Source organism: Schistocerca nitens, chromosome 4, assembly GCF_023898315.1.
Source record: "Schistocerca nitens isolate TAMUIC-IGC-003100 chromosome 4, iqSchNite1.1, whole genome shotgun sequence".
Lineage (NCBI taxonomy): Eukaryota > Metazoa > Arthropoda > Insecta > Orthoptera > Acrididae > Schistocerca > Schistocerca nitens.
Window position 1 is genome coordinate 551,331,797 of NC_064617.1, and position 15,171 is coordinate 551,346,967.

The window sequence follows — 15,171 nt, forward strand, 5'->3', positions numbered from 1 at the left end:
AGGCGTCTAACAACTGCCTTTGCACTCCGTTCCTCAGCAGTTTGTTCATACATCCCTGCATCTAACTCCATTTTTAGAACATACCGGGTGTGTGCACCTCATAACATCCTTATCAACATACCTTACTTCCCAGGCTTGTCTTTCATAAAGACCTTAAAGAGACATCTTCCTCGAATAGGGACAGCATTTTATCGATCGTTAGATCTGTAATTAGTATGTAGTATTTCACAAACATTTCGTCAATTTTGTCGAAAACTTCACGAACGGGGAAAACTTATCCTGCTTTCGTCTGTCGGTTCTTGTATCTTTATCATCAAATATAATCAGGGACAGAAGTTCTCCACATCGAATACGACTCATTGTAGCTATGTAGATACTGTTTCCCAGTACTTTACCCCATGAGTCCTCAAGAGGCAGTCTAGTGTCATTATTTGTGCCCATGAGGATCAAAATACCAATGAAGGCGTACATTTCTTCTATGATTGTAGGTTTTAAGTTCTTGTTACGAGCTTCTTGGTTTGTGTAGTCCACGATAACCTTCATTATTTCGGGAGTTTTAAACTTTTGGAAAGATTCTGAAACACTAGAGGTCAAACCAACGATGTCAACACAATACATAAGTACAATATTCAGAAACTGCACCCCTTTCTGCCATATTGAGAAATATTTTAATGACAAAAATTGTCTCACCTATGTCTAAGGGGGTGGGGGGTCACAAACTGCCCACATTTAGATTAAATGTAATAGGCAGATTTTTAAAAAAATCACAAAAATTATAAAACCACGACAGCACATACTCTACATATTTTTCTACAACTACCTAAATTCTTGCTTCTTCACTCCAACAAATAGATATATTACACAAATAAAACAAATACTGCGGGCAATTTTTGCTCCCCTTAGTGGTGCTAGGGTTAAGGAAGGATTAGGGATAATTTCCACGAAACAAGCTTGTCCTGTCCAAGCATGTGCTCCTTCCCTAGTGATCTCGTCGTCGACAGGACGTTACTCCACAGTCTTCCTTTTTTCCTCTGCGTCTTAACGTCTATACTTGACATATTTCTATTGAAACGTTTTATCAATGTTCAACAGTCGATGCGTGCAGTTATACAGGAAAATTTCTTTACAAAAGAAAGAAAATACGCTCGAATACAACGAAGATTCGAAATGAAACCGATCATCTTTAATTGAAGGAACCAACCTGTTATTCGCCTCTAGATATAGAGAACTTACAGGTACCCTAAGGCACTATGACCGTACGAGGATTTGTACACTATTCCTTCCGAATGCAGGTCACATATCGTATCCACTCAAACATTTAGCCCAATTTTAAAGAAGAAATAGCTGTAAATTTGAATGACATATAGATGGCTTCCTTTTGAGTGTTTTGCAGTGCTCACCTGGAAACGCAGTTCCCCAACGGGTGGTTCTGCGAATGGGATACCACGAAAGGCCGTGTAGGACGTGTTGTAGACGCCAGTCGCCGTTGTTCCCCGTAGAGTGCCCTGCTGCACCGTCACCAGCACGTCCTCTGCCTGGAATGTACAAGGAATGTCGCGTTACACGTTTGGAAAACTTCACGGTATGAGCATGAAATCACTACACAAAGAAAAGATTATTACACTAAAAGTGCTGTATAAGTCGAGATCAACAGAAACGGAGTACATCCTCAGGAATGGAAAAGTATATGGAAGAAAAACGCCAGTTGCCATATTACAGACACAGTCCACGTTTCAGATGCAGTGCTATGGGGAAGCCAACAAGAACCTAAATGGGGATGCCTGTACGGAGTTTGAGCCATGTTTATTACATGAGAAATACTATAATTAGGTAGAATATTTATATGGTAAGAAAAGTCATCTATCATGAATACTCTAATGTAGCGAATGGTGAAAATTAATCTGATCAGAGTAGTACACTTTAGTGAAGGCACTGAAAATGTATGCTTCACACTGTACCACCACGAACATCTAAATCGTATGAAAGAGAAGTTAAAGTGAGATTTCTCAGAAGTTTCGGAGAAAAAAAAGAGCATGTCTCTGCCGTAAAAAGCAAAAAATTTCCATCCTATTAATGGGTGACAGCAAACGGTAGTTTGCTATAGTAACAGCCTCCCATTAACAGGATGGAAATTTTTTGCATTTTATGCCAGAGAAATGCTCTTTCTTCTCTTAAACTTCTGAGAAACCTCACCTTAACTGTTCTTTCATACGCTTTGGATGTTAGTGGCAGTACAGTGTGAAGCACATATTTTGACTGTTGGTACCGCTACCTCAGAACGTTGGCTCGACGCAGTATTTCTGTTGTATTGTTCAAGGAATATGTATATTAGACTGCTGTGGTGGAATAATGTTAATTTTCGAAGGGGTGGGATAACATCAAACTCATTCCGTCCCAAACCTTTTAACAATGTGCTGTAATGCTGTAGCTCTTGTTTGAGGAATTATGGAATACTTTAGGGAAACATAGAACAAGGGGCATTCATGTATTTGAAGAAGACGTAGGGTTAAAATACCTGTTCACCTCACTTCCATGATAGACGAATGAAATATAAAATATAACAAGCTGAGTGCTGAGAAAAAAGTTGTACAGTCACGTTTGCGAGATATTAAACAGAAAAAAATAGGTAGACTTGCACAACGTCCAAAACGAATATGGTAATCGGAGAAAATCACATTAACAAGTTCCTTAGATTTATTCTGCTTCCTGGAAGTTTACTGGTATTTGTACGCCACATAAACCAGTTACAGTACGCACCACAAATGCATCTTCTCACAAAGTACTTTTCTATAAGACGTAGAGAGCTTGGCGTGAGGGAAAAAAACGTGTCTCATCGCACGTACTCAGTATGAAGGTTGAAGTAAAGGGCCGAATCAGCTGCTTAAAAATTTCCGAACAATATTTGCCCATTCAGTTTATATCTCTGCGATCGTTGATATTAACAACAACGTAATTTGTATTGTATATCAAGAAAACTTCATCGAGTCTAAGTTTCTTAATGGGTATCCTCCACATGAATACCATCATCATTAGCAAACATAATTTGATGGGTTGTAATATAAAATAGAATACAAATAAACTCAGTAACTCAAGGTAGTGCAGCAATAGTTGAAGTACCTTGCGAAATGTGATGTAGAAGGAAAGAAGGCATATGAATCAGTTAGTACCTGTGCGAAAAACACAGAAAATGACTATATAAGAACATAAGAAATTGTAGCATTGACAATTTATGTAAACAGAACAATAAAGACAAGATACCCTCTACTGGAAATAAATTGAAAATCAACTTGCTACACGGGCAGGGAAGATATTTTTAACTGAACGACAAAAGTGACTGCGAGAAAGACAAATTATGAGATAGTGACTCAATAGTGCTGTACCTACGCAAGAAACTTCACCATCTTATAGGTAAGTGCGTTGGCTTTGACGCCACTCCATGAACCACCAGCGCTGGCCCTCCTACTTGTTTCATGCATCATACACGATATTTTTCCAAAGTCGGCATTCTGTATTAATAATTGTTTAAATAATAAAGTACAGCACCACTTACGTTTTTTCATACGTAGCACCTCCGGGTTCATGGATGCATTCACATTCTGAAGTGCTCTGCGAGTTTACGTGTGTACTGTAAGTGATGTCTTCGTGTGTGTTGATCTTCTTGTCTTCCTCTGCAAGCGTGTTTTTATGGTCTCACAGTACTGTATCGCAGACGTGACTGAAAGTCGTGGAAGAGTCGTGTGACCATTCTAAGCACAAAAATACGAATGGCTTTAAAATATGTAGTCGGCCGGAGTGGCCGAGCGGTTAAAGGCACTACAGTCTGGAACCGCACGACCGCTACGGTCGCAGGTTCGAATCCTGCCTCGGGCATGGATGTGTGTGATGTCCTTAGGTTAGTTAGGTTTAAGTAGTTCTAAGTTCTAGGGTACTTATGACCACAGCAGTTGAGTCCCATAGTGCTCAGAGCCATTTGAATTTTTTAAAATATGTAGCTGGTTGCGAAACAGTAGTCACAGAACGTTTTTGAACCCCCCTTTTTTTTTTATTCAGTACTCGTTTCGGAGAACCGTTTGGGAGAACCAGTCATGACAAAACTCTACCATCTAGTGAGCAAGATGTATGAGACAGGCGAAATACCCACAGACTTCAAGAAGAATATAATAATTCCAATCCCAAAGAGAGCAGGTGTTTACAGATGTGAAAATTACCGAACTATCAGTTTAATAAGTCACAGCTGCAAAATACTAACGCGAATTCTTTACAGACGAATGGAAAAACTGGTAGAAGCGGACCTCGGGGAAGATCAGTTTGGATTCCGTAGAAATGTTGGAACACGTGAGGCAATACTAACCTTACGACTTATCTTAGAAGAAAGATTAAGAAAAGGCAAACCTACGTTTCTAGCATTTGTAGACTTAGAGAAAGCTTTTGACAACGTTAAACGAGGGGTATGAAAGGGAAACAGTGGTTGGGAAAGGTGTGAGACAGGGTTGTAGCCTCTCCCCGATGTTATTCAATCTGTATATTGAGCAAGCAGTAAAGGAAACAAAAGAAAAATTCGGAGTAGGTATTAAAATTCATGGAGAAGAAGTAAAAACTTTGAGGTTCGCCGATGACATTGTAATTCTGTCAGAGACAGCAAAGGACTTGGAAGAGCAGTTGAACGGAATGGACAGTGTCTTGAAAGGAGGATATAAGATGAACATCAACAAAAGCAAAACGAGGATAATGGAATGTAGTCAAATTTAATCGGGTGATGCTGAGGGGATTAGATTAGGAAATGAGACACTTAAAGTAGTAAAGGAGTTTTGCTATTTAGGGAGTAAAATAACTGATGATGGTCGAAGTAGAGAGGATATAAAATGTAGACTGGCAATGGCAAGGAAATCGTTTCTGAAGAAGAGAAATTTGTTAACATCCAGTATAGATATAAGTGTCAGGAAGTCGTTTCTGAAAGTATTTGTATGGAGTGTAGCCATGTTTGGAAGTGAAACATGGACGATAACCAGTTTGGACAAGAAGAGAATAGAAGCTTTCGAAATGTGGTGCTACAGAAGAATGCTGAAAATAAGGTGGGTAGATCACGTAACTAATGAGGAGGTATTGAATAGGATTGGGGAGAAGAGAAGTTTGTGGCACAACTTGACTAGAAGAAGGGATCGGTTGGTAGGACATGTTTTGAGGCATCAAGGGTTCACAAATTTAGCATTGGAGGGCAGCGTGGAGGGTAAAAATCGTAGGGGGAGACCAAGAGATGAATACACTAAGCAGATTCAGAAGGATGTAGGTTGCAGTAGGTACTGGGAGATGAAGAAGCTTGCACAGGATAGAGTAGCATGGAGAGCTGCATCAAACCAGTCCCAGGACTGAAGACCGCAACAACAACAACAACAACTCGTTTCGGGCTCTCCTCGTCTTCAGATCACCCTTTTATACAAAGTGAACATACAACTTTGGCAAAGTTGTCATGTAACGTCAAAAGCGACATAAGTCTTACAGTTCAACATAGCAAAATGAGATTTCAGCTAAACGTGTGTCCTACTAACAGCCAACTATTAGCAGCTTACAGATTTCAAATGTACATGTGTGCTGAAAACAGACAGCTGTCATCCGAAGATGGGCAGAGACCGAAACGCGTAATGAATTATGAAAGGATCCAGAAACATCATGTGACAGTTATTTCGCGTCCAACCAGCTATATTAATGCCATTCTTATTTTTGTGATCACAGTATTGTGCATTACGTTAAAGCAAACAATGTGTAGATTTCACCTTCCCGTTACAGCAAATATTGTGAACGATGGTTTTCTAATATGGGAACATCTGCGTAATGCAGGAGTCAACCGTGTCTTATACCCTAAAAAGACGACTACGCCACAAGAGAAGCAGAACAACACGCACCAAGCATTACATACCCTAATAACGAGTCGCCCGATATTTGCGGGATGGTCTTCGCAACTCGAGTAGCGCATGCGCACAGGACACTTTCCTATTACTCTGCCTCTCCGACAGTGCACCAGGACATCGTGGCGGGACCACAGCACAAAATTTATTGGCGGTAAGTTTTCGACATTTCGGCACAACGGACCTCAGGGAATATGTGCCTTTATATCTCATTATAGAACTTAGTACTGTTGACAGAACTTAAAACATATTGAGTACCATTCACGAAAATTTTATAGCCATCTGCACCGGAAGAGAAACTTTTAATATATTTTCGTTTACTTCATAGGAAAATACACTTACGAACTGAACCAGACTCAGAGTTACAGCTTGTCAGTTCTCAGATTTAATCTTTCACTCGGTAACGGTATTCGATAATGAATCTTCACGACTTTTCGCGCCAGCCTTTGCGACCGAGCGGTTCTACGCGCTTCAGTCCGGAACCGCGCGACCGCTACGGTCGCTTGTTCGAATCCTGCCTCGGGGCATGGATGTGTGTCATGTCCTTAGGTTAGTTTTAAGTAGTTCTTAGTCTAGGGGACTGATGACCTCAGATGTTAAGTCCCATAATGCTTAGAGCTATTTGAACTATTTTCGACTTTTCGCTACTTCGGTGATAAGTTCGTTTTACAGGGAGAGAAACAAAGGGCTAGGTCGACTTCAAGACCCGAAAGAATACTCAGTTGTTCTCTATCAATGCTGCCACTACTAATGCAACAACTTACCTTACATTGTGTCATAAATCCAACGACGGCAAGCACGACGGCGACTGACAGTTTCAGCTTCATAGCTAACGCGTTGTTACCACCACCAGCTAGTGTTCTTCGTTACAGTGCGTTGCATTCAACGTCGCTGTCTCGGCAACTACACGAAGGCCTGCAAATGACAATGGTTGTACTAATTCAAGTTCTTTCTGCAATGCGACAGTTTAAATGCGGCCACGACGTTTTCCAGCCCTCAGCTGGCCGTTATCTGAGGAGGAAGCTGTTCTTATCTCCGTTACCGGTGTACGTTTTGCAACGTTTGGTGTTCATTTCTAAACCTTGTTTCCTGAGAACTGCTCTTTCCTAGAAGATTGCACTGTAGCTTACATCCCACATATCTCTCGTGCAAACTTTCTTGTTAATTGCTGAGCAGCGTATGAGCTGAATTCTCAGATAAAGCCCACGGAAACATGTTTGTATATTACATAAAATGAATCTTTCAGTGTTCAGCTGCGTCTGCGTTGTTTTGAAACTTCATGGCAGACTGAAAGTGTGTTACGAACCAGCTCTCGCCAGGAAAGACCTTACCTTTCTCTGAGTATAAATTTATCGTGTACAGTATTATACAGTCATAATTGATGACCATCCCACAATTCCCTTTCTGCCAAAACCACTATCTCTCACATTCTAAAACTCACAGAAGCTCTCTTACATATCTTCCTGGACTACCACATCTAAGAAAAATGAAAAAATAGTGAGGGAGACGTGGTTTGGCCGCACTCGTGTCCGTTGGTGTGAATCTTCCACGGACATTTATTCTGGACGTAAAGTCTAACCGCTGAGCAAGACATTTGAACGTTACATTAATACACTGTTTCCAAAAGTGCAATTTTAGCAACGTTTGCAGAAAAGCTTCTGTGGAGTTCATAAAGAAGGAGAGAGGTACTGTCGCAGATGAAACTGTGTGGGCGTGTCTTTCCTCATCGAATAAAATTCTGCTGTACTGCAAGTGGCACAGTTGGCTGGTGAAAACCTGTACATCCTTCCGTTTTATTACCTTTATAGTACTTAAAATACACTTTTACAGCTAGAATTCAAGTAGAATTCAGAACAAAAACGAAAAAAGAACATTTCCCTTAGTACATTTTGACAATATTCTTACCCACTTTTGTTTCTTACAGTCGACTAAATTAGACCTGTCGAAGATGATACAGAATGCCTTTCTCTTCGATATTATGTATATTACGTTTCCAGTTCTTGCTCTATGCACCAAACACGTTTGAAATCTAGCTGGAAACCATCTCAAAATTAAATGTCTAAGTACTCTTAAAATCTAGCCCGAAACCATCACAAAATTAAATATCTCCACTCCCTTTAATATAGTATAGTATGACCCTAGTGTGATTTTCACACTCTACTGTAATCATGATTCTTACGTTAAAAAAAATGTCACGAACGTCTTCTGTATGTGAATTACATTTTAGATTACCCCATGAAACTGGTTCCCTGGAAGCAGTAATTCCTTCGTAGCGTATGCTACTCTAGATTGTAGATTGTAAGTTAATTATTCCGTTTCGGTCAGTGACTGCAGTTGGCTGATGCATTACAAATCTTCATTGTGCTGTTGAGTCCGTTGTCACTCCAAGTGGAAAGTTACTTTGGCAGAATATGAGTTGCGAGTGTGGCAAACCAATCGAATGACATCAAGAGCGGTAAATTATGCAGAAACAGTCATACGCCTGAGAAATCTCGTAGAAATGAAATAATCCTGAAATGTTGAAAACCTAAATGATCCGTTGTGCGATCGACAGGTCATGCCACGGTCTCAATTAGAACATCTTTGCTTAACAGGGCGTGGTTCGCGCGGTGATATGAGGCGCGATAGCAGTGACAGTGAGACCGGGAAGGTGAAACAGTTTGCTCGGGGCGAGGCGGCAGAGTTGAAAACTGGCGGCGAGGTGAGGTGCATGCCGACACTTGATGACTGGTACAAGTTCAACTGTTAACAGTCACCGGTTCTGAGCGTAGCAGCGATACCAAGGAGAGACACTCGGACGGGTTCCACGATTGCTAACCATTGTTACCATCGTTGGGGCCGGCTGCTAACCTTTGAACGTGTGGGGCGCGTAGCGAGGGGAGAGGCGTGAGCTTCGGCGACCGACCGGACCTGGAGGCGGGAGGTGGATCACAGTTGTGTTGAAATTGTGTGTCAGCTCCTCGCTGTCCTTGCTGGATCTTTGTACGGATATGCGTGGTGAGCTTTCGACCTCGTACATCGAACGCGAGACAGCCAAGCATAGGCAGTAGATGTAATTGCCATTTTCTGTACCAGTATTGGGACGGATTACTTGGGTAGTTTGATTCCGCTTTCTCTTTAAGCAAGAAAGTTGTGTGTGCGCTGCTATAAACCTACTAAATTTGTTTCTTTATTTTATGCTCCAGTCTGTGTCACATCCTGCATGTACTATTACTGGAGCGCACAATTCTATCTGTTGTCTTGTTGGGTGTTTATACTATCAGTTTTCACTGTTTTTTTTTTATTTTGTTTGCAGGGTGGGGCCCCTTAATTATTAAGTCTCTTTCAGTGAACACTTTATTTGGTTTTTGTTACTGCTGTCTTATACGTGGATGTAATGGTATTTAAAAGGTTATGTTCTGTCTTCCGTTAGTCAGGGGATGCTTTAGCTTGGGGCGCAGCTTGGCGCTATTACTTGGATTACCTCTCGCCATATCGTGAGAGTTTGGTACAATTCGTGGTTCGCGGTCCAACTTCATGGTCGGTAACTGTATTAGGACCTGCTTGCAGATTTTTGTAGCCTTACAAGTTTCACTGATTTGACTCCGTTAACTTACTGAAAAGTTATTTACTTGTTTTTGTTGTTGCTGTAATTTCCACTGTCGCGCGGCGAAATTCGGTCTATAGTAGAGGCCCGGCGCAATTCCTACACTAAGTTCTGGTTCAAATGGTTCAAATGGCTCTGAGCACTATGGGACTCAACTGCTGAGGTCATTAGTCCCCTAGAATTTAGAACTAGTTAAACCTAACCAACCTAAGGACATCACAAACATCCATTCCCGAGGCAGGATTCGAACCTGCGACCGTAGCGGTCTTGCGGTTCCAGACTGCAGCGCCTTTAACCGCACGGCCACTTCGGCCGGCACTTAGTTCTGTATTTCTCTGTTAATTAGGCTACCATTTGCGTTTCCTTTGGTGGGACTTGAATGAAATCTACCTGATTGATACAGCAGGTGCAGCTTCCGAAAGCGGAGCCAAGGCCGCGCCCGACAAACGTGCAGCCGGGTGCAGGTGGTCCCAGTCTTTCAGAGCTCACTACACCTTGGCAAGACAGGGTTGTGCACCAGGCGAACGGTCTACCCGACGGGAAACCCTAGCCACACGGCGTTTCCACCAGTCTTCTGAATGGTTTGATACGGCCCGCCACGAATTCCTCTCCTGTGTAACCTCTTAATCTCAGAGTAGCACTTGAAACCTACGTCCTCACTCATTTGCTGGATGTATTCCAATCTCTATCTTCTACAGTTTTGCTCCCTCTGGCACCACGGATGTCATTCCTTCATGTCTTAACAGCAATCCTATCGTCCTGTCCCTTCTCCTTATCAGTGTTTTCCACATGTTCCTTCCCTCTCCGATTCATCGCAGAATCTCCTCATTCCTTACCTTATCGATCCACCTAATTTTCATAATTTTCAAAATTCGTCTGTAGCACCACATCTCAAATGCTTCGAATCTCTTCTGTTCCGGTTTTCCCACAGTACATGTTTCATTATCATACAATGCTGTACACCAGACATACATTCTCAGAAATTTCTTCCTCTAATTAAGGCCTATGTTTGGGACTAGTCGACTTCTCTTGGTCAGGAATGCCCTTTTTGCCATTGCTGGTCTGCTTTTGGTGTCCTCCTTACTCCGTCCGACATTGGTTATTTTACTGCCTAAGTAGAAGAATTCCTTAACTTAATCTTCTTCGTGACCATCAATCCTGATATCATCTTTCTCGCTGTTCGCATTTCTGCTACATCTCATTACTTTCGTCTTTCTTTGATTTACTCCGAATCAATATTCTGTACTCATTAGAGTTTTCACTCGATTCAGCAGATCATATAATTCTTCTTCACTTTTACTCAGGATACCAATGTCATCTGCGGATTGCGTTACTGATATCCTTTCACCAAAAATTTTAATTCCACTCCTAACACTTTCTTTTATTTCCATCATTGCTTCTTAGATGTACATATTGAACAGTATGGGCGAAAAACTATATCCCTATCTTACACTTTTTAATACGAGCACTTCGTTCATGGTCTTCCACTCTTATTATTCCGTCTTTTGTCTTGTACATATTGTGTATTATCCGTCTCTCCCTGTAGCGTACCCCTACATTTGTCAGAATTTTGAACATCTTGTGTCATTTTAATAGTTGAACGCTTTTTCCAGGTCGACAAATCCTATGAACATGTCTTGATTTTTCTTTAGTCTTGCTTCCACTATCAACCACAACGTCAGAATTGCCTCTCTCTGGCTTTACCTTTCCTAAAGCCAAACTGATCGTCATCTAGCACATCCTCAATTTTCTTTTCCATTCTTCTGTGTATCATTCTGGTCAGCAACTTGGATGCACGAGCTGTTAAGCTGATTGTCCGATAATTCTCGCACTTGTCAGCTCTCTCAGTCTTCGGAATTGTGTGGATGATATTTTTCCAAAAGTCAGGCGGTATATCGCCAGACTCACGCAGGTACATTGTGCACACCAACGTGAACTGTCGTTTTTTAGCCACTTCCCCTATTGATTTTAGAAATTCTAATCGAAAATTATCTATCCCTTCTACCTTATTTGATCTTAAGTCCTCCAAAGTTCTTTTAAATTCTGGTTCTAATACTGGATCGCCTATCTGCTCTAAATCGACTCCTGTTTCTTCTTCTACCACATCAGACAAATCTTCCCCCTGCATATTGTTTCCACCAATCCGCTCTCTCGTTTGCATTTAACAGTGGAATTATCATTGCGCTCTTAATATTGTCACCCTTTCTTTTCATGTCCCGGAAGGGTGTTTTGACTTTCCTGTATGCTGAGCCTGTTCTTCCGATAATCATTTCTTTTTCGATATCTACACATTTTTCCTGCAACCATTTCGTCTTAGCTTCCCTACACTTTCTATTTATTTCATTCCCCAGCGACTTGTATTTCTGTATTCCTGAGTTTCCCGGAACATTTTCGAACTTCCTCCTTTCATCAATAAAGAAGGCAACTGCGAATAAACCATTCGTAACAGAAGAAATATCTTCTGTTACGAGTGATTTCTTCGCAGTTACCTTCTTTGTAGCTACGTTTTCCTTTCCAACTTCTGCAGTGGTCCGTTTTAGAGATGTCATTCTGCATTAATGCGACTAAACGATTTTCATCAAAGCCCGAAAGTCTTCCTAAACGTGGATAGTCTCCAATGTCAAAACAATCCTCCTTGAAACAAGAAAACCATTTTCTTGGCGTACTTTGTCCTTTAGCGTTATCCCTATACATGTGGGGCAGATGTTACTGGGTACCTACACTGCTGTCACTTCTCTATTGAAACCAGGCAGAAGAAAATGTCGGAAATGTTCCACTTTCTCCATTTGCCTCTCCATTTCACCGCGTCCACAGCTGCACTCAGTATTTCCAAATGACAAAATGACAATATGTAAACTCAGATAGCTACAGTGAACTACAACCAGAAAATGACAATCAATAAATAAACCTTCAGCAGTCGCAATAGCAAAACCTAAAACAGAAACAGTACGAACTTACTAATAGCAAGTGCTCTATTCTGCTGTTATCCGTAGGTGCGCAGTAGAAGAGGTGTAAGCAGGCATGCGCACAACACAACATTTAGAGGGGTCTTCTACTTGTTATTGTTTTATCTTTTGGTCAGCGAACTAGGAATACATGAGCTCTTGAGGATTCTTTTGGCGGTTGTTGGAGATATTGTACCCATTTTTTGCTGTGTAATGTTCTTTTAACATAGAAATAAAAGAAATGAAAATCCTCTTTATTGTAATGCCATTGCGAAAAGCTGTATATTTGATGGTAGATTATTATTATAGAAATGAAATGGAACACCGATGGTGTAAGTGTTTTTACTGTGTCATACACCAAAGAAAGGTGTTTATATGATCTACATTTGCTGTACATTAATAAGATACCTCTACAAAAGTTTGACTGGGAGTTCATGTGTAAATGTGCACGTAACTGTACTTTCGATGTGTGTATGTATAACGTAAATCGCTGGAATAACAGCACGTGTATGATTTGATTGCATATTCTGTATTACTTCAGCATGCCGGGCAGTATAGTGCTGAGAGAATACCTGGCCACAAGAGCCAGAGCAGCTGTGCCGGCCGCCGGCGGTGAGGACTGTAAAAGACGTTCTGCATATGTCCGGTCGCACAGTTGTCCTGAGCTGAAGAAGAGAGAGGAGTGGCACAGGCAACGATAAAAAGAAGTACACAAACCATGTGTGCAGTGGTTCCTCATTACTGTATCAGTAGTGTGAATCCAGTCATATAAATTGATAGCAGCTTGTCAAAACAGGACTCGTCCATTCTGACGAAGTTCCTTAATCCCCGTAGAAGTTCGGGTCTCAACTCCTTCATTATCAGAGGTGTGTATGCTGCTGCTTTCACACCTCCTTCCGAGCCAGGGTCGAACACAATTACTACTCCTGGCATTACGTCGTTGTTCTACTCATCTCCTAATGACTACGGTGGCCACTATCATCTCAAGTGCTGCATAAATAATTGCCTCCTCCATATCCCGAATTCTGTGAAATTAATTCGCTTGTAAGATCATGACATAAACACTTTACTGCATATTTCTGTATTGTCGTAATGTGATTTCGTTCTGGCAGCACAAGGTAACAATTACATAATAAATGCAAACGTAGACCTCTCAGACGTTTAAATGTTAGTAAAAAATATCATTCAGACTCAACGATGTAAATAATCTTACAGTTCCGAATGTGTACCCTTGGAGCAGCACCCTTGGTGCAGACTTACATTTTAGACGTACAGCTTAATAACGCTAACAAAAATGCTGGCAGTTCCAGGCTCGTATGCTTACGGCGCTGGTGTAGACCTGTGTGCATTGGGTGTGTCGTGTTATTCCAGCCCATGACTCACTGCGCGGAACGTCATACGAATTTACGGCATTTCCACATTTGGGTACCTGACCAGGTCGGTTCACAGCTGTTCTTGTTCAACGTTTAATTTCATTTCCTGTTCCTATTTTTATCGGGCAAATTTTAGCTTCTAACTGTCTGCCTTTCATGTCCAAGGTTCACATCACATCAATATAAAACAAAGTTCCTACGCAGATAGTAATGTAATTTTAGTTATGTCAAGGCAGTTGTACGATGGACAGTCATGTGAAACTAACCTATTCATTCACCTGTCACTTCACTACAAAAAACATTCCCAGCATTGATCCATTGCGATATGGAAAAAGGGAACTTTCGTAAAACCTTAATGCGTTGTACCTCCGTAAAGACAATGTAACTGCAGTCTGGCAATGAAGCTGCAACACAGGTACAGAACTATAATGCAACAAGTCTGCTATAGGCTTCACCGGTTTTGGATAAAGAATGGTACAGTTAATGGCATCTTAAATCAACACAAAACGGTTCTTTGTAATAACATAAATCGCATCTTACTTCTAGCTTATCGTCTACATTCGACCGAGGAACCAGTGAATTTACTAATTTGTGAACGCAAGAAGACAACAAACTGTTGCATTCAGACATATCTGAAGTTGTAAATGCTCCATTCTACCTGGAAAGAAAACTCTTAAGGACTGAGAATTAGTTTTCACATTCCACTAAGAACCCAGATACGTCAGTAAAATTAAAGAGTTTCAGTCTGAAGCACATGACAACTTCACACGGCATCCGTGAAGCAGGGGACCTACAATAAAATTAAGCAGCGTGGTGGAAATGAGCCGAAAAATATTGTCTTTGCAGAGGGATCTCCAGCAGTGTATAGTGCCAGTTTGCTCTGTGCAGTCTACCCTACATTAGGATGCTGTTTGGTTTTAACATGGGAATCAGCGGTGATGTAAATAAGGCAAAGCTATCAAACGCCAGTCGGCGGGCTAAAGGTTGTAGCGTTCATTGTCATACTCCAGATAACAGTGAGAAATACTTACAGATTTTTGTGCTCTGGTGACTTGCGCAGTCGAGGACAAGATCGCAGCTGGCGCTGCTGCAGTCTCGGATCAACTGCTGGTGATTCTCCTCGCGAGGTCACTAGCCAGTGCTTCCCCTCCCACCTCCCCTCCTTCGCACCTTTGCCAACCGCGTCTGTCCTGCCGACAGCACAACATGTAATGACGTAGGTCCATATCGACGGCCCACGTATTTCGCTGAGATGAAACTGCAGCCATTTTTTGTCTACCTGCAAGAACATAAACAGCGACACTAGGAAAGTTGTACCAACATTCATTAGCTACAAAATATTGCAATTTTCTTTCCTGCAAATA

The 15,171-nt window shown here is 41.4% G+C and overlaps 1 protein-coding gene across 1 annotated transcript in view; it reads right to left on the reverse strand.

The window, feature by feature from the left end:
- LOC126251380 (juvenile hormone esterase-like) overlaps positions 1-14,941 on the reverse strand; it is a 119,500-nt gene extending 104,559 nt beyond the window's left edge. The window contains exons 1-3 of the mRNA XM_049951765.1: positions 14,839-14,941; positions 6,668-6,818; positions 1,401-1,535 (exon numbers count right to left, since the gene is read on the reverse strand). Coding sequence (XP_049807722.1) covers positions 1,401-1,535; positions 6,668-6,730 — 198 coding nt within the window. The 5' untranslated portion in view covers positions 6,731-6,818; positions 14,839-14,941. The remainder of the gene's footprint in view (positions 1-1,400; positions 1,536-6,667; positions 6,819-14,838) is intronic.
- Positions 14,942-15,171: the final 230 nt, after the last annotated feature.